General features: G+C 40.2%; 4 protein-coding genes across 4 annotated transcripts; 1 reads left to right on the top strand and 3 right to left on the bottom strand.

Moving 5' to 3' along the window:
* Window positions 1–447: 447 nt before the first annotated feature.
* On the top strand, window positions 448–4,718 carry LOC102707614 (solute carrier family 35 member F1-like). The gene is made up of 11 exons (XM_040527587.1): window positions 448–630; window positions 1,050–1,144; window positions 1,700–1,757; window positions 1,878–2,072; window positions 2,337–2,413; window positions 2,833–2,915; window positions 3,222–3,273; window positions 3,453–3,521; window positions 3,605–3,691; window positions 3,793–3,857; window positions 4,297–4,718. The coding sequence occupies exons 1-11, from the start codon at window positions 519–521 to the stop codon at window positions 4,412–4,414; spliced, it is 1,011 nt and encodes a 336-aa protein (XP_040383521.1). The 5' UTR covers window positions 448–518; the 3' UTR covers window positions 4,415–4,718.
* Window positions 4,719–4,888: 170 nt separating this feature from the next.
* LOC102707337 (dolichol-phosphate mannose synthase subunit 3) lies at window positions 4,889–6,718 on the bottom strand. Its single transcript, XM_006660773.3, has 4 exons — window positions 6,395–6,718; window positions 5,791–5,911; window positions 5,593–5,700; window positions 4,889–5,220 (listed from the first exon to the last, which is right to left on the bottom strand). Exons 2-4 carry the CDS (start codon window positions 5,890–5,892, stop codon window positions 5,161–5,163), a joined length of 270 nt encoding a protein of 89 aa, XP_006660836.1. The 5' UTR covers window positions 5,893–5,911; window positions 6,395–6,718; the 3' UTR covers window positions 4,889–5,160.
* Window positions 6,719–7,283: 565 nt separating this feature from the next.
* On the bottom strand, window positions 7,284–12,695 carry LOC102720739 (phospholipase A(1) LCAT3). The gene is made up of 11 exons (XM_015840934.2): window positions 12,420–12,695; window positions 12,206–12,297; window positions 11,103–11,230; window positions 10,840–10,975; window positions 10,701–10,752; window positions 10,516–10,616; window positions 9,538–9,714; window positions 8,851–9,008; window positions 8,434–8,488; window positions 8,295–8,348; window positions 7,284–7,750 (listed from the first exon to the last, which is right to left on the bottom strand). Exons 1-11 carry the CDS (start codon window positions 12,679–12,681, stop codon window positions 7,583–7,585), a joined length of 1,383 nt encoding a protein of 460 aa, XP_015696420.2. The 5' UTR covers window positions 12,682–12,695; the 3' UTR covers window positions 7,284–7,582.
* A 2,777-nt stretch (window positions 12,696–15,472) lies between these two features.
* Window positions 15,473–18,373, bottom strand: LOC102707059 (ankyrin repeat domain-containing protein 2A-like). Its single transcript, XM_006660772.3, has 8 exons — window positions 18,249–18,373; window positions 17,560–17,678; window positions 17,246–17,455; window positions 17,014–17,162; window positions 16,764–16,938; window positions 16,130–16,222; window positions 15,883–16,022; window positions 15,473–15,796 (listed from the first exon to the last, which is right to left on the bottom strand). The coding sequence occupies exons 1-8, from the start codon at window positions 18,253–18,255 to the stop codon at window positions 15,697–15,699; spliced, it is 993 nt and encodes a 330-aa protein (XP_006660835.1). The 5' UTR covers window positions 18,256–18,373; the 3' UTR covers window positions 15,473–15,696.
* Window positions 18,374–19,641: the final 1,268 nt, after the last annotated feature.

Below are 19,641 nucleotides of genomic sequence, written 5' to 3'. Positions count from 1 at the left end.
CAGCAGAAAGAAAAAGGGTAAGAACCCTTTGGTTAGTAGAAAAAAACATAAAAGGTTTGGAGAATTTTATTCATATGAAAATGACCTTTGAACCCAAACAAAAAAAAGGACCTTTGAAGAAAATTTATCAAATCCAATCATCATTTTCGAGTTCCTATCGATTAGACAATCCTAAGAGAGAACTAAGCATACGGTTTTATCTCGTGTTTTTCTTCTTCTCGTGAATTGAGATTACTGTGTTCTTATGTGTGTTAATCAAACGATAGTTCTATAAAAAAAAAAACCTTTTTTGCGTTTTCAATTCCCATACAAATCTACACTATCCAACGTTGCAGCGGCGGCCGGCTTAGCGGCGGTGGGGCCCACATGGCAGCGACGCTAACGGAGCGCCCTATATATACGCTTATCTGATTAAACATTTCTATTTTAAGCAAGTCATTAGCTTGTTGGGTTCTCGTGCGTCCAGTGGAGACGACGGCGACGTTGGCGTCCACGGCGAGGAGAGGAGAGAGGGAGCAATGGCGCCGAGGTGGCTGCGGCGGGAGGTGTTCGTGGGGCTCGCGCTGGGGCAGTTCGTCTCGCTGCTCATCACCTCCACCGGCTTCTCCTCCTCCGAGCTCGCCCGCCGAGGTAACGCCGCGCCGCCGCCTACCTGTCCTCGTGTTAAAGCAAAATGGCCGTGATGATTGGGATTTGGGGCCTCGCTTGGTCCCGGATTTGAAAATCTTGTGACCCTCCCAAGTAACTGAACTGTTCATGCGAGTACAGAGTACTCGATGTTGGTATCAGTCTGAACTCTGAAATAGAAGTTGGGAGTCTTGATGAGTTGCAGGCAGGCTTGAAGTTTCGGTCTTGATGAGCTTTTAGTTCAGAATGTATTCATGCAATTGGATTCGACATGATCATTTTGAATTTTTTTCCCCCCTTCTTGGTGGCTGAACGGCCGTGCTTGACACTTACTGATCTATGAAAAACTGAAAATTGATGTGTTATAAAGCATGTACTATGTTCAGATATGGAGAGTTGTGAATCATGTGGGCTGTTTTCAGGTGTCAATGCGCCAACATCGCAGTCTCTGCTGAATTACATCCTTCTTGCGCTTGTTTACGGTGGAATATTGATCTACAGAAGGCAACACGTGACGGTATGTTGCGTTTTGATCTCAAGAGGAATGTTTGGATACTTACTTTTGTTTGGATACTTACTTTTGTTAGATTTTAATCTCTGGAAATGGTGACCAGTCATAACTTTCTCTTCATCTTTTATACTACCCTGGCTTAAGTGTGTAAAAGTCTCAAAGTTGGAAATTTCTGCTCTGGATAAAAAAAATTAGTTTTTAACACATGAAAATATCTTTTTTAACTGAACTAAAAAAGCTATTTTGGGGTTTAACACATGACCGGTTCCCTGGCCTGACCTTCAGATTATTCGCTTGGACCATCAGTTTGTGTTGTACTGTTTCTATTCTTGTATGATTGATGCACGTACGTTGCATGTTTAGCGCATCTTATCCCCCCCAAAACAGGACCAATAAACCAGTGCCTTTTGTTACCAAGCATATTTGTGCTTATTCTGATTCTGTTATTCGCAAGTTGCCGAGGCTGTTATCGTTGTCACCACGGTATTCATGTTGCAACACAGCAATCTGAATTTCTATCAGCAGGAAGCCTGAAATGTTTTCCGTGTTTTGTTTCTGCAGATTAAATGGTACTACTACTTGATCCTTGGCATCGTTGATGTAGAGGCTAACTATATTGGTATGTGTCTACCATTAATGAAAATGGTGTAGTCTGAATTTCTTGTTGAAATTGGAGCTTCTTTTTAGTTGGTGATTGCATGGCTAGATGCTAAACTCGACTTGTTTTTTGTTCACTCAGTTGTGAAAGCTTATCAGTACACATCCTTGACGAGTGTGATGCTCATTGATTGCTGGGCTATCCCCTGTGTCATTGTCCTCACCTGGGTCTTCTTGAAGACAAAATATGGGTTGAGGAAGTTCATCGGTGTTGTGGTTTGTGTGGCTGGCATTATAATGGTAGTATTTTCTGATGTCCATGCCTCTGATCGAGCAAGTAAGAACATGATTCCAATGAAAGTTCACTCATGTCACACAATTACACATTTCTATACACCTGCTTGGCATGCCATTATCTTCTCAATTTCCACGTTTCATTTCATGCTGCATTACTCAGTTTCACATAATCTTAAAAGTGTGAATATTTCATTATCAACACAAGCTCTTCTGAAATATGACAAACTGCTGCATTTTGCACATATTATTCATAAGAAAAAAATTACTAAATCATTTTGACCTTACATAATTGAATGTCTTGCAGAAGGACCTAACCCTTTAAAAGGTGATTTGTTTGTCTTTGCTGGGTCCATGCTTTATGCTGTCAGTAATGTTACCGAGGTAACAACTCACTACAATTTATTTATTCCTATTGATTTTCCACGCTCTTTTTAGAACTACACATGGCAGCTCCCTGTTCTAGATTTTCATTAATGAAAATAAGAGGTCAGTTTTCTGCCTGAGGGGCAGAAGTTATTTTATCCATCCACAGAAGGAAAAAAAAACAGTACTGAACCAACAGAAAATAAACGCAATACACATGGACCAAACGAAGGCTCTTCACTTTTGCTAAAGCAAATATTGGCAACAGCACACTTCCACTGGGCTTTCCATGTTCATGAGATAGACTGTGAAGAATATGTTCTTTGCGATGATGATTGCCACTGCAATATTAGCCTAGACAGTCCATTGGATTCAGCATAAAACAAAGGTATATGTTATATGAAGAAAGTTGCATGTTTTTGCCCATAACATTTCAGGAGTATTTTGTCAAGAAAAGCAGTAGAATTGAGGTGATGGCAATGCTGGGTGTTTTTGGAGCAGTTATAAGTGGTATACAGATGTATCCTTTGGCTTAGTTAAGTGGTGAATTGTTCCATTGTAGCTCCATTAAATTAGTAGTATTATAAGAGTGTGTTTCATGTTATAACTTAAAGAAAGGAACCATTGCACACAAATTTAAGTACATACAAATTATTTGAACCTTGATGTGATAAAAAAAAATGAATCAGTGAAACTGGGATATACGTTTTTACCATGAACCCATCTGTAACTATTCTGTACCTTCTCCATTAGTCCATTACCCCATTTGTATTTGGCATAGCAAGAAAATGCCCTCCCATATCCCACTTCCTTAACACTGCTACAGAAGCATTCTTGAACGACAAGAACTTCGGTCAACCCAATGGAATGCTGGTGCGGTGAGTGTCCCTCCCTTCCTGCATTGTACTTGATGCAATTTATCTGGTCCAAATTTCAATTGTCTTTCTGAATTGATAAATTATCTTTTCTGTTTTAGGTTATTTCAATTCTTATGTTTAAAATATAACCATTTAATCTATTATCCATGATTCTTATTCATGAACCTCCTTCTTTTCAGATTCTACCTTTCATTGGTTTTGCAGTAGCAATGTTCTTGTTCTACTCAACAGTACCAATTATATTGAAGGTACAGACCATGACCCCCCATGTCGACAAATTCACAACATTCCTGGAAATTGTATGTTCCTAAATTTACTCCAATACCTTCAGATATGTGGGGCAACTATGCTCAATCTCTCGCTTTTGACCTCGGACATGTGGGCTGTTCTAATCCGTATCTTCGCTTACCATGAGAAGGTCTCTGAACATCAATTCCTCTCTCTCCATACACTCATGCCAGTAGTCAACCTTAAGAAGTTCAAATTGACATGATTTAAACAAAATTTGAGCATTTGCAGGTTGACTGGATGTACTTCGTTGCTTTTGCCGGCACGACAGCTGGCCTTATCATCTACTCATACAAGTAATTCTCTGTTTAGTTCGCGAAAATTTTTTTTTTGTGTGTCACTCATTTGACCGGATGTCGGAAGGGGTTTTCGGATAAGAATGAAAAACGAATTTCATAGCCCAACTAAAAATTGCGAGACAAATCCTTTGAGCCTAATTAATCCATCATTAGCACATGTGGGTTATTGTAGCACTTATGACTAATCATGAATTAATTAGGCTCAAAGGCTCAAAAGATTCGTCTCGTGATTTTCTCCCTAACTATGTAATTAGTTTTTATTTTCATCTATATTTAATATTTTATTTAGGTGTCTATAAATTTGATGTGATGTTTTTGGGGGAAAAAAAATTAAGAACTAAACGGGCAAGCCTTCCTTCTTCAGTCTTTGCTGCCTCTGAACATGCATATGCTGTGCCGGTTGAGACTACTCACCATTGAGAACTCTTGCAAGCAGGGGCTCCAAGGAGGCTGCAGAAGAAACCGCGCAGGTCGCCGGTGCAACGGACGAGGAGGCGGCGACGGGAGTTGCCGGCGCCGGAGACGATGAAGCAGACTCCGACAAGGGGGTCTGATCATTGGATGATGCTGCCTCGAGGTAGTAGTAGGCTACTTTCTGCGGCACATACTTGGGCTGTAACTGGTGCATATGGGCAAGGTTTGGTGTGGGCTGTGATGATGTGTGATATTTTACTGTCAGATAAGCAACATAGGGTTTAAGAACTAGCATAGGTTCATCGCATAAACGTCAAAGAATACGTGTAACTTGGGGCTGATTTTACTAAAATATTATTTTGTAAACATGGTGTAATAATAGTGTTGGTCAAGGCTTTGTGTCTGGCTGATAAGAAGTTGGAATGCAAATGGTTCAGAGCTTGCTATGGAGGTTCTGAAGTGCACAGTACAGTCTTTCAGACTGTCAGTCTCAGCATTGTGCCAGCAAAGAGAGATGACCATTTTCTTCATGCGCTTACAGGCTTACCCACGTATGAGATTGAGATGTTAACACTCCATAAATGATACGTAATCAATACTGGGAAATCAAGAAATGAAGAGACCGATTTCCTCAACAATAATGCACGTGTTAACAGACCATTCCTACTTCACAATCATCTCTCCTTTACTTCACAAAAGAAATATGTTTCCTAAACCGAAAAAGGGTCTCAATAAATGCAGTACTGTGGCTAGGACTCAACATGGACCATGTAAAATTGTGTTAGTAGCAGTATCTGATCTTACATCTCCCTAGGTACTAAGCCCCCAAAACAACTCATATAAAGATCTCAAACTGGCCACAAGTCATCTATCGTTGATCTTGCCATCATTCAGAACCAACATCAACTCCTTTCTTTGATAGGAATTCTTTTGCCTCCACAATATCCTGCACAGTTAAGTAAATATAAGTGAGAACACATTAGCAATTTTTCTGGAAGCAAAATGGAAGTGTGAATTATCTCAATATCAGTTGGGTTATTTCCTTGAATGTAATGGCAGGTATGAAGATTTTCATTTTCCCATGGCGTAAACTGCATACTTTAGCTAGATACTCATTATCTTACGTAATACCTTGAACATCCAGTCTTATAAAAGGGGAGAAAAAGAAAAGAAAGAAGGAAGTATGACAAATTTCACTGGCATATAAGTAACATAATTGGAACAGTTTCAGGTCCTAGAATTCCTGGTTACAAATTAATTAAAATCATCATAATCTCATTTGCAAAAATATCAGGCTCCTGGCACTAGAACAGCTAACCTGCTGTAGAAGTACAGCTTCTTGAGGACAAGTTGGGAAGAACATCAGCCCAAATCCAACCATAAAAAGTCCATAACACCCAAGTGCCACTACCAAGTAGATGGGAAGCTACAATAACAAAAAATGACACCAGTAAGTACCTTAATCACCTAGCATTATAGTCTCAAGGAAACATAGGCCAAAAGTGATAGCACTGACCAACCAAGTATAACTTCGAGGGACAGTTGAGGTTTCAATAAGGGCAATCCAGATAGCTGCGATTGCCACCAGCATCGCGATGATCTTGAATATGTGCTTCATTTGGGGGATGCAGCGTTTTCTGCCAAGAGAAAACAAATGAGAACGACAAATAAAATGTGCCTGAATGTTAAAACCTCAAATGATGAATTATAAACATAATCGTATCAGCAGTTTAGTATGCTGGCATTGAGGAAGCAACAAGGAAAGCAGGGACATCCGCAAACTAACATAGTAATGCAGGTTTAGTGGAATATACTCAAACGCCGTCCTTTTCCTTTTTTCTTCTCTCAAGAACAAGCATCTGTTGGTGGTATTAGTTCAGGGTAATAGACAACAAAAGAACTACTACCGAATAGGGTTAATTGAGATCGATCTTGAATAAAAAATGATCATTTAACCCATAGGTATTGTCATTTCCATAGTTTTAGGTTCACTTTCCACCGATTTGCTACTAAATCCTCAAAGTGTGAAGCAATAGGCATCTACTAGCAATTAGCACATGAGCATAATGTTACAGATTAAAAAAAAACAATACATGAGCACCGAGCAATCCGCAGAATACCTTCGTCGATGGTGGATCTGGATCTCTGTTGGCCTGAGGGCTGCTACGGCCGAGCAAATGAGCCACCAAAAGCTGGCGTGGAGTCGGGAGGAGGAGGCGACGGCGTCGGCTCCGGTGGCTTCGTCTGGGGCGCGCGCCGGCCGGCCGGCCGACCGGCTTGAGGCGGAGAGGAGCCGGATGGAGGCGTCGGGCGGTGTGGCCTCGGAGCGTCAGTGGCGCTGGGGCTCGCCGGTCGCTGGGACGGCGGCGAGCTCGTATCGTCTCCGATCTATCCGCCGTGAGGCTTTCCCCCGTCGTGTGCTCCACTGTTCTCCTATGTAAAATTTCCTAGGAAGCTAGTCTTACAGGTGGGGCCACCCAGTCAGTGGTGGAACAGCCGGGGGCCCACCTGCCAGTCGGCGACTTGCCGAATGGATGGATGGAATTTACTGGAAATTTTTCTGCTCCCTTGCTTATTTTTACTACCTTCAATATATACGTATGATTTATATATGGTTACCTTTTAAAACTATATGTTCATAAAATATATTAAGAATATATCTATATGAAAGTTCTTTTCATGACAATTTAATAATATAATTCTCGTTTTATTTTTAAAATGTTGATGGTTTGAGATTACTGGGATTGATTGCACACATTGTAGGACATCATTTGTTTTTTGGGACTGGATAACGTAATTCTTGAGCTTATCATTTGTAGACAATTTAAAATTTTAAACTTAATCTAGAGTTGATTTTGATGTTTTTCTTTTTTCTTTTATCTTTCAGCACTAACCTTTAATAAGTAGGTAAAAATGTTAATTTGTCTGATAATAAGCGCTACGGCTTATAAATAAAATTATTATCTTTAAAACGGATATTCCCAATAGATTTGCAACAATAAGCAAAGGTTTACGTTTAGTAAACAATTCTTTATTGCTTTTTTTTTTTCTAACCATACATGCTCCATTACTATAAGCAAAATTTATAACCGTAACAACGCCAGAGAGTGCCAAATGTTACTACAGTTTTTTCCAGCTACATATGGTAGGGGTCATATGATCTTCCCCTCCCAGATAACATGTATACAGCTATGTATTCGCCTTCTCTTCAAGCGAAGGGGCCAAAAATAACGGCTGCCTTGAAGAGGTATATTGTGAGTTGTGATGGCTTTGTTCTGAGGAACTTGACTTGATTATCATCATCTTCCTCATGGGACAGAGTCCATCACTTTGGACTTCGACGGCCGACGACGCCGCGTGCTTTCTTCCTTCACACCGAGCCATTTCTTCAGAAGCTCGAACACATTCTCGTCGCAAAGGAGTCCTCGGTGGTCGGCCTTGACGCCAACTCTTTCCTTGGCCGCAAATCCATCAGCCTGCCAATGACAAAAATCTATGTGACAAATTGTGTATAGCAGATTGTTTTCATGAGGCAACATGAGAGATGCTATTGTTTCAATTGAAAGGAGAAATATGTGTGCTGAAGTGTGAACGGCAAATTTTAGTGTAGAACATATTGATCCTTGAAATTCTCAAGGATGAATAGGTACTTGGAAAATGCTATACGTCCGACCGGCGACGTACGCGAGAGACCAGCGACATACAACTCGCGTACGACTAATTCTGCGACATCATCGTTGCCGGCTGTGGTGTACTGAGTCGTACGCGAGTCGTACGTCTCAGTCGGACGTATAGCAGCGCCGATAGGTACTGCACATGAATCATGACTACCTAGATCTAATAATCAAAGTTTACCCAAACAACTCTGTAGCAGTGTTATGCTTTCCCCTAAATTATTAAGCAACAAGTGGGTAATTTCTCAATGCATGACAAAGAGCAACTCTGACAACTAGGTTTCATCACACAACATTACAGAAACTAGATAGCTAATATCTATGATATGCAGAAAAGAGCGATTACCATAGTTGATTCTTTAGGAACTGTGCCATCTCCATCCACATAAGTGTACACAGGCTGAAAATAAGATGACCAGCATAATATTTTAGGAAAAACAACATAACAAGACCACATAACTAGAATGTATATTTTAATCGATTACCATTGTGTGGCACACTTCTGACAAATCTCCAACTGGGGAGCTTTCAGAGCCGTAACTGCAAGTTCAGAATGAACATAATTACAGCAAAGCTCAAGCTAGAGAAGTCAAATCCAAATAAATTTGTTTCAGTTTAATAGCTTGTGAACTATTCAACAAGAATCCTGAAGTAAATAAGAAAAGAGAACTATATCAATCAAAGGCTGAAATTGATCATGCTTTATGTGTACTCCTATTCAACTATATTTGCTATGTGGATAATTAGGTCAACTAATGAACAATACTAGAGCCATTATATCTTGTCTTGGATGTTGATAGTTGCAAACTAATAGGAAAAAGGGGGAGCTAGAATGGGTACCTACTAAGAATAGCATGAAGAACAAAATGAAATTAGCACTAGCAGTCTCCAGAAGTACTCACCAAACATCATATGGTGTGTCGTAAGATGTCCCATATATATTATAAAAGCTCACAGTATCTGGCAATTCAGCCTTGTCAAGAATTCGGCGGGTCTCAGTGGCCCACTTGAAGACTGACGTATTGAATGGTAGTGCAATTGTCTTCCCATTATACTTGAGCTAGATACATAGAAATAAACAAATTTCACTCAAATATTCAACCAACAATAGATCACAGCACTAAATTACCACATAAAAGGCTATACGTAGCTATGTAGCAGCCAAACGCAATGCATCACTTTATGGACAGGACAAAAGTTCTCACATATTTGAGCTTTTGCTAATTCATAGGCAGTTCCACATATAAAAAAATTCATATGCAGTGAATATAACCTTTAATAATTCGAAGTGAAAGCCTACAATCTATAAACTATTTTAACATTGTCAAATCAATGGAGTAGACAGCATTACTATGCTTTTCGCATGTAATACCAACTACCAAGGTGCTTTTGCCTTCTGTATATACTATCTGGATGTTTCCCTTTCAAGTGAAGGATAGTGTGATGATTTAGTCCCTGTTAGTGTACAAAATAGTTCTCATCCGTAAGTAAAAGATCCTCAACTTTCGAGAGTTCATTCAGTATGGTGCAGTTTGCTTATGCTTTGTAACTTAGAAGTATTTGCAAATCAAGATGAAGACAGCGATTACCTCATTGTTCCTTAAAGCTTCTTCAAACAGTGATATGCAATCGGTGGCTTCATACAGAACCAGCTCCGCTATTCCATCCTTTTCAGGGTTCTTTCGCCAAACCTGAACAATTGGTGCTTGTTTCCACTTGAAGTGTGGATTTGGAAGCATTTCATAGATGGATGGGCATTCAACAAGCTGCACATGTAACAATCTAACTTAAAAGGATAGACATAATTCATTCAAGAACTGTAGAAAGCTATATGGCCATGCTTCAGTAAGCAAAAACTTCAAAATTACAGTTGATATTTGATTTTTATTTTGGTCAGCATAAATAATGATTAAACATTAATAACCAAGAGCAGGAGTAATAGCATTATCCTACCATATTAGTAACTTAGGCAGTCTTCGGGACTGCTTGATAGGGTGAAAACTCCCCTCATTTTCCATGAGCATGCGTCCTGAACTGCTAAATGTTGTGTTTGTTTATAAAAATATTTTACATAAAAGTTGCTTTAAAAAATCACATTAATCCATTTTCAAGTTTAAAATAGCTAATATTTAATTAACCATTCACTAATGAGCCTCCTGGTTTTCCGTGATCATCTTCATCTTGTTATTCGATCACCTTCAAACTCAGCCTTTACCAACACAGCACATAAAGAGTCCTTGCAGCCTTGCAGAGGACTGCCGTTTCATAGCCCTTCATTAGCAGTTCACTAGTTTAGTTGTTCTAGGGCTTCTTTCCTGATCCTTCAAATATAAGTGAATATATAATTCATTTTTTTGTTAAAATATGCTTCCAATAGGGAACCCCATTACTCTTTACTGTTAGGAAACCTTCCACAATAATAATGAATGACCTACGGTAGAAGATGGAATGCACCAATTGAAGTGGGTGATTATTTGCATATAGAATGTAATAACAAAAATACAGTAGCAATCATACACAAATTCAGATAATTTGAATATGAAATAGTAAAGAATTTAGTCATTTACCAGTTGATGCATCACCCATCTAGAAACAAAAAAGAAGCTTTCAAAACCATAAACAAACTGTAACCCAGTTAGTAGAGAATCATTGATGCATCCTGGGGCACCTGCCAACATGTAAAAACAAAAATATAGAACTCAAAGGCTATAAACGCAAGAATAGAATAATTATAAGTGCACAAATAAATTACCTTGAAATGGACATGCAATACAAATCCATTTGTTCACATACTTCTCAAATATCTAGAAAAATGAGGAAAAGAGAAAAAGACATTGATTACAGATTACAGTTGTTGTAAGCAACACATCGTTGTAATTATGAAAACTTACATCATGGTTCATAGACATGAAGCAGCTTACGAGCAGTCCACCCATAGAATGTGATATTATATTAACCTTTTTCCCACCAGAAGCCTTATAAGCTGTCTCGAGTTTTGCTCGCAAACCAACCATCGCTTTGTCTATCCTGCCAGATAAACATATAATTACAGCAACTTGTTTTTTCTCAGCAGTAAAATATTAAGACTATGTTATCTATTGATGCTATTGAGTCGAGACTCAATACTATGGAAAGAGGGCCACATAGATTATACCGGTTACTTTGGCGAAAATCATAACCAAATCCAAAAAGTGTGGTTCCTTTCTTGTATCCACAGTCAACGAGCATATCAATCATATCATGAAAGTGATACACCATAGATAGATGGGTAATCTCCACAAACTGGTTTTACAAAAGATAGGAAAAATCAGATCACAAAAATTATGGTCTTTTGAGTGTGATTAGTTGAAGAAGGTGATTTAACACATCAATATTGTTGCAGTACACAGATAAATATCAGCTTTAGATTCTATCTATCCCATGAAATCTGAGAGGAAACATATCAACGACATTTTTTTTTTCTTGCAAGCATACTCTCCTTCATTTCAATGTCAACATAAAAATTGAGTATCAAGAGCAATCTGAAGTGGAAGCATCAAAATCACCAATGATTAGGCATGGTAAAACTAAAAGGGCATGCTACCCTTTACTACCATTTAGGCCTTGTTTAGTTCCTAAAATTTTTTTCCAAAAACATCACATCGAATCTTTGGTCACCTAAATAAAGCATTAAACATAGATGAACCAAAAAACTAATTGCACAGTTATGAAACAAATCTTGAGACAAATCTTTTGAGCCTAATTAGTCCATGATTACCATAAATGTTATAGCAATCAATATATGCTAATGACAGATTAATTAGGCTCAAAAGATTTGTCTCGCGGTTTCTAGGCTAGCCGTGAAATTCGTTTTTTCATTCGTGTCCGAAAACCCCTTCCGACATCCGGTCAAACGTTCGATGTGATGTTTTTGCCAAAAAAATTTGGCAACTAAACACCACCTTAGTAAAGTAGCTGTTACTGGTACTTACAAGCTACCTTATCTGCTGCTACCAGTACACCTTCATGTACCAAATTGTCGTGTGGTTCAACACGGCACCAGTGACAGTTCATCGTGGTAACGCCAATTACCAGTACCACGCACCAAATGTCACGCGGTTCAAGACTAACCAAAAAAAAAAGTCGCATGACCTGTCGCTCAAGTAAAGTTCTGTAAAAACTAATCCCCTTGCCAATATACCATCCTTACGAAGCAAGAAAGGATGTCTCCTTCCTTCCTAGTGTGTCGTTCACTGAACTTAACAACTCGAAGCTCACCCAGGAAGGGTCGAGAATGTCGATGGCGAACAGGCCGTGATCGTCCTCCGGCACCACGATCTCCACATCGTCGTCCAACGGCTCCACGTACCCTGCGCAGCAGCAACCAGAGACACGCTTGATCAAACACCCCCGCCTCCCCACCTCCACTCAGACGTTTCGTCGAACACCTTGCGTAGGTAAACCACTAGGAGCGTCGGGCACGGCGACCCACCGGTGTCGGGGTTGTAGAGCGACCAGAGGTACTTCTTGAAGTCGGCGTTGGCGAGGAGGATGCGCACCCACACGCGGAGGTCGAACCGGGGCTTGGACCGCCGCCGCGCGTGCAGCACCGACCCGCCCATCCCGGACACCAGCAGCACCGGCTCGCGCGCTCCCTCCTCCCCGCCGCCTCCCCCGCGCCGCCGCGGCCTCCGCCTCCGGCGCCCGCGGAGCACGCGGAGCCGCAGCCTGACGCCGGCGCCTAGCAACAGCATGGTGGCGGTGGCCCCCCCCCCCCCCCCCCTCGCGCTCCTCGCGGCGACCGCGAGGCGTGCAGGGGGGGTGGGTGGGTGGGGTATTAATGGGGGTGGGAGGGGAGGAGTGGTAGGGACGCCGGGGAGGGAGAGGGAGAGGAGACGACGCTTCTCGAGCTCGCCGCCGACGTGGCCTTCACCGTCCGGTCAAAACCGCGCGCGGCGGGTGGAGGCGGTTGACGGCGGCACGGGAGCCGTCGGATTTTCGATCGGACGGCGCCTGTCGCCGTTGCCGCCTGCCTCCGCGGCGGCCATCGACGCGGACGGCATAGTGCAGAGAAGAGCGGGCTAGTAGAAACGTTCTATGAGCAAATGACACGTGGGCCATTTGAGTGGGGCCCAGTGTCATTGAAACGTGAGACCATGCGCGTACGTGGCGCGCTGAGGAGATTGGGCAGGTGCGTAGTTATGATTTTTATTTTTATTTTTTGAACATTTGTGTTTCTCTAAATTTTAAAACTAAACTTTATTACGGTATTCATTTCACAAAATAAGGCTTAATAGTCTTATCTAAAATCATATTAAGACGTATATAAATTATATGTATTTACTAATTGACAAATCTATAATATCTTATAAAATGAAATGTAAGAAGTAGTATTTGTTCAAATCTCTCGTGCAAGTGTAAAACAACGCTATCACGCCATTCACGCTCACTTCCATATAAGCAGTCTAACGGGCATGCCCACTATCATGCTAACTTCTACAAATGGTTCATATCTAAATTAACACATCAATCTTTTCATTTTTTTATATTCATAAGCCAAATTTTAATTTTTTAACTTTAAAATAGAGTTAGTTTTAAGTTTTTTATTGTAAGTTTACTTGTGGTCTTAGACCTTTGGATCGTCAAGAACACGTATATAAAAATTTATTTATAATTTATTTTTTATTTATAAATATACCATTTGACTTTTTTTCCTTAAAAGCCAAACAGTCGTCCCCTAAATGTTGGTGAAGTATAGCTTTAAAATTAAGAAAAAAAACAAAAAAAACTCTGAACCATTAAAAAATTCGGTAGGTATACACTACGGATTAGTGCTACTAAGCGGATCCGTGCGGTATATTCTCACCAAGAGAGCAGAAGATGCTGACGTGTGGACTAATCCTGAAATGGGACCCACTAACCAGTGAGGTGAAGAAGAGGAAGATGAAGAAGCATTCGAAGCTTTCAAGTTCGTCCTAGCTTGGCAGCTGCGGCGTCCACGTACACTCGTGTTTCTTGCCTGTCGTCCTCCTGCTCCTACCACCGAAACTTGTGGCTCCGGCCAATGTCGAAATTTATTAAATAAATATTTTTAGCAAGTAATTTTATTACTAAACTATCGGATAAATTTTTTTAAAAAAAAATTAAATATTTTAACCACGCCAGTGTTGGCGGCGTGGCAAGACGCTGCCACAGAGCCTAGTCGGCATGACAGTCTTACCACGCCATGACAAGACAATGCTGTCACATCACCGATAATAACGTGACAAGCTATTTCGTCACGTCAATATTGGTGACGTGGCCAAAAGGTTTATAAATATTTTTCCCGTAGATTTAGTAATAAAATTATTTATTAAAAAAGTTTAAAAAATTAAAAAAAATCGCCAATGTCAGCCTGGATGATGATAAGCTCGCTCCGGCAGCCGTGTCCTGCCCTCCGACCAACGGAAACACGCAAGAAAAAAATGGCTAGAAACTAGTCCAGCCCAACGCTGAAATGGCCGCCGAGTGCCCACTTCCCGCACTCTACAAATCACCTTACTCGTTGTTTCGGTTTCGTAGCTGCTTATAATACAATACTTAATTGTCAAAAAGTTAATTTTAAGTTCATGTTTTTTATCCCACTTTATTTTATATCATTTATGTGTAAATCAGTATAAACCTATGTATAAAAAGGTGTACTCATATTCGTTCGTAAATAAGTCGTTTTGTTTTATTTTCCATAAAGCGAAATCAAAATGATGAAAGCCCTTTTTTTTCTAGTATGTGAAATTGGGTTAGAATTTCATTGTTAATGTATTCTACCCCTGTTTTGTTTTCCAGAACCAGATAAAGATAGCACCGGGTGGAACTATCCCGTATTTGGATTATGATCCGGTGCAGTTGTTAGCCTAAAACTTAAACGGTTTCACTGGCACCACTGAAATCAACGGTTCTGATCAGTGAGTGACTGTAGCTCCGTCTTACTGTAGCTTACATCGATTTTACATCTCATGATTGTGAATTTGTACCATTTGACCAAAACAAGTATACAATTGATATCAATCTCCCATTGTATCACATGTTTTTCTTCATAGGAAGTTAGGAACCTGTTTCAAAATTGGATATCTGTTTATATCTCCAATCTATATGGAAACACTACTACTACTATGTTTTTAAAAGAACCTACTCAACGATATAAAGAAAAAATCACTCAATAAGCCAAAATTTCAATTTTTAACCTTAAATTTGAAATTGATTTTAGAGTTTATTTCATCGGTTCATTCTTCGGACTTTGCTTTTAAATCGTTTATATAAAAATGATTAACAAATTATGTTTCATTTGCATTTTTTTCGTTTTTTGTGGAAAAGCTAAATGATAACCACCTACTGCAGCTGATTTAGGTTCAGATACGGATAGCATCGAGGATCCATTTTTCTCTCAGTATAAACCCATTTACACAGCCACAAACTGCGGTGAGACACAGTTTGGTGCTGCCGATCTGACACACAAAACCTGATAAAACAGCAGCAAAGCCTGCACCAGACTCAGAAGACACTACAAAAGGAGGCAAACTGGCAAAGGATGAACAGGAATTTGCAGTATAACGGGAAGAGAAGCCGATACAAATCCGGAGCACCAAACAACAGTTCAAACGAACGTACCACCACCACCACCACACCAAAAGCTAAAAGAGTTGATGATTCGGGTATGCATTAAAAATCTGAACTGTAAACTGACGAGCCGGTGATGATGACCTGACAGCGTGAGATCTGCATGGATTTTTCGTTTATAGGAAAGCGTCCTTCTCGAGCACCTTGAGGACCTCGTCCTGGTTGTTGAGTTTGGCCACCTCGATGGGGGTCTTCCCGTCAAGATTTTGGATGGTGCTGGGATCATCATTTTTCAGCTAGTTAGGCACAAACTGGGAGAACGCCAGATTCATTCGGTTTCAGACAAATAGATGGTAACTTACACAGCAGCGCCATGCTTTAGCAGAAGATCAACACATTCGTTTCGGCCGTATCCAGCAGCGTAATGCAGTGGAGTGTTCTTGTTCTTATCCAGTGCGTTTACCGCAGCTCCTGCCTCCAGAAGGATTTCTGCACATTTCAACTGAAAACGCAAAGTTCACAAAATCAATAGTTGCTAGGAACTTCTGTATTTAATCTATGTGCTGTATCATTTCTTTCTGTTTTAAATAGTTCAGCAGATCCGCATACCTCACCATAACCACATGCAAAATGTAAGGCCCTTCTTCCCTCAGCGTCTTCTTCATCCATGTCTGCTCCCTCATCTAAAGCCTTCTTAAGACCCTATTCATGTTGTAAATGTAAAACTTGAAGTAAATAAGTGAGGCCCAGACACAAATAAGAGATTGATAGCAATAGCAATCATATATAGTGCAAAGCTCAGGAAACATCAAGAACAAAAGTTAGGGAAGCCAGATGAGAAATCAGCTCAAATTTCTTAAAGAACAACAATTTTCCCTTATCTTTTTGTGGTAGCATTTGTAGAATGGGCACCAAATAAAGACTGAACCACAAGCTGTCTTTACACAAACAGTAGATGCTTTATCCATATAATCAGTAGGTACAGGAAGCCAGATTATGATGTAGAACTATCTAGGGGAAGCATGGATTATTAGTTGGAGAGGCAGGCTTTGTTGTAGTAAGCAATAAATAGATGGTTGCATAGTGATAGGTCAGGAAAACACCCTGCCACCCAGATGGACAGCATTGCTACATATAGTAGTGAAGAAACTAACATGGATCAATACCAGTACAAGATACAGGTATGCACGGAGTAAAGTAAAAATAGGATTAATGCCCTATAGTCGTTATTGAACTCCATTACCTCTGCATCACCAACACTGGCAGTGTGATGAACAATGGACTCATCATCATCATCTCCACCATCCTCCTCAGTTTCTTCAGGTCCAGACAGAGTAGTGGAAGTAGCAGCATCTCCTGGAAAATTAATTGACATAGCCTGACCAATCTTTTGAAGAACTTCAGGGTCATTCCAGTACCTAAAATAAGTGATGCAAATCATCTCAGTAATTTTAAAGCCATAGTTATATCTAATACTAGCATACAACACCTACTTCACCATCGCAGATGGACCACCAGACTCAATCTCATCAAGAATTGGCTTCAAAGAAGGATCTTCTTTTATACGGGCCATTCGCTCTTCAAGCAGCTCCTTATGGGAAGGACTAGTCAAACTCTCAAGCATACTAGACATTCCAGGATCCTGTCATCCATAGCAGAAAACTTGAAGCAAAACGGGATTCTTAAGAAAACGCCGGTGATAGATCTGGAAACAGAACATGATACCTGCATAAGTGTATTCCCAAGACGCTCCGCCATGGACATAAATTGAGGGTTTTGCATGACCTGTGTCATTGTTTCCATGTACTGTTGAGGATCCAATGAGGGGCCACCCTGCTCCCCGGTCGTCTGAGCACTTTTCTGAAGCTGCTCGGCCATCTGAGTGAACACAGGATCGTTTGCAATCTGCTCTGCCATCTCTTTTATAGAGGGGTCCTGCATTATATTTATACATACACAAGAATAATTCAGTTAAACTTAAGTGATGCAAAAGAGAGAGAGAGCATGTATCATGCTTTCAGCTGTGCGAAAAACCTTACATTGAGCAAGTTGCTAAACTGAGAAAAATCAAAAGGATTGGGGAGGCCAGCATCAGGTGCCAAAGGAGCTCCCCTCTGCGAACCAGAAGACCCCTCTGGTTTCGGATTTTTCTTCTGGTCTGAAATGGTAAGCGGCCAGATAAAGAGGAACTCATCAGAGGCTATAGAACAATTAAAATTAAAATTAGGCATTCGAAATACAGGACAAACTATCACTGTCAATCCAACCTACTCACATAGGCCAGATCACAAGCACTATTTCAGAACCTTTCCCACTGAAGGATTCCCAATTTTGACAAGAAAAATAAAAATAAAACCCATATAATTCTAACAAAGCAGCAATACCCAAGCTAGATCTCATCTTACAATATCAGCAAGCGCGACTAAATTTTCTTCAACCTTAGACCTGTCTATACACAAGATGAATCCCAATTTCACACTAGCAGCAAGGTAGGTTCGATTTTCCTTCACCTACTGCAGAACCGGAACCGCAGGATCGAAAGCCCCACGTAGATGAATCGCCTCGGCCGGGAGGCGGACCTAACGACGCGGCATGGCGGGTGGCCGTCCGCCTAAGCGCCCCCAGGTCAGTCCCAACCCCCGAATGGATCCCCGATCTACTCACGCCCCGGTACATGAAAAGCGGCCGCAGAGGGAGAGATCACCGAGGCGAGAGAGAATAACAGTACCTTCCATCCAATTCGGACCGAGGTGCTCGTCGGCGGTGCGCGCGAGGAGGCGGCGGCGGGGTGAGGGATCGCCGGGCCGCCGCCGGAGACGCGAGGGGGGATGGGGATGGGGATCGACTGATGCGAGAGGAAAACCCTCGAGAGGAGAAGCTTGGGGCTGGGGACAACAAGAAGGCTGACTAGGAAGGCTGGTTTTATACGAAGCCGTCCTGCCATAAATTACTAATTGCAATCAGGTCCCTGGATCTGAATTCTTTAAACATGTTTAATCATGGAGATAAATTTGGCTTTGGTTTCTCTCCATAGAGGTGGCGAAATTTGAAAAAAAAATAGAGGCATTCTTTGTATTTTTAGTTTATTATTATTATTAAACTACATCAATGAAAAAATAAATTTGAGTGAACGCTTAATAGGCTTTTGAACTATTGTACACGTCAATGTAATCCACATTCTTGTGAGGGGGTTTAGATTTAATTTTAGTACCAAACGAGAAAATATTACTTAAAATGTGTCTTTAAACATGAGAAGCCTAGAAGAAAACACATATGAACACACAAAAATCAATCAACCTTCGGTATATATATCTCATAAATTATTTACATGTCTTCGTCTAACAGAATGACAAGTAACGGTTTCATATATGGCATAACAAAACGTCAAAGAACATGGATTTATCCTTAGCCTATATTATCTTTGTTTCATATTATAAAATATTTTGGATATTTAGATTTATATAAATATATATATACATATAAAACATATACATTAATCTATTAATAAATATACGTAAAACCGAAGCATCCTATGATATAAAACGAAAACGAATGGACTATCTTTAAGCGTAAGGTAATAAGCACACTAACACATGCGAATACTATAAGTAATCGGGAAAATGAAAAGTAGAGCAGAAAGTGTGGGGGTGTCAAACAGACCAATCAATCTTGTTGAGGGATACTCGAAACAACCAAACTGATCACCGTATACAAAGAACTTATTGTATCTGTTTTAGGCCTGTTTAGTTTTTAAAAACTTTTTCTATAAACATCATATCGAATCTTTAGACACCTAAATAAAGTATTAAATATACATGAGCATTAAAACTAACTATATAGTGATGGGAAAATCGTGCGATGAATCTTTTGAGCCTAATTAGTACATAATTAGCCATAAGTGCTACCGTAACCAACATATGCTAATGATGGGTTAATTAGACTCAAGATTCATCTCGCGGTTTTCAGACGAAATCTAAAATTTTTTTTTATAATTAGACTGTGTTTAATACTTTAAACTTGTGACCGTATACATCGATGTAACATCTTTCCCAAAAAATTTTGAGAACTAAACACAGACTTAAAGTGTAAATATTTATATATTATTTAGTAAAATTAAGGTT

The sequence above is a fragment of the Oryza brachyantha genome, chromosome 9 (assembly GCF_000231095.2).
Source record: "Oryza brachyantha chromosome 9, ObraRS2, whole genome shotgun sequence".
NCBI lineage: Eukaryota > Viridiplantae > Streptophyta > Magnoliopsida > Poales > Poaceae > Oryza > Oryza brachyantha.
The sequence above is the reverse complement of the archived record's forward strand: the minus strand, read 5'-3'. Positions and strand labels throughout refer to the sequence as shown.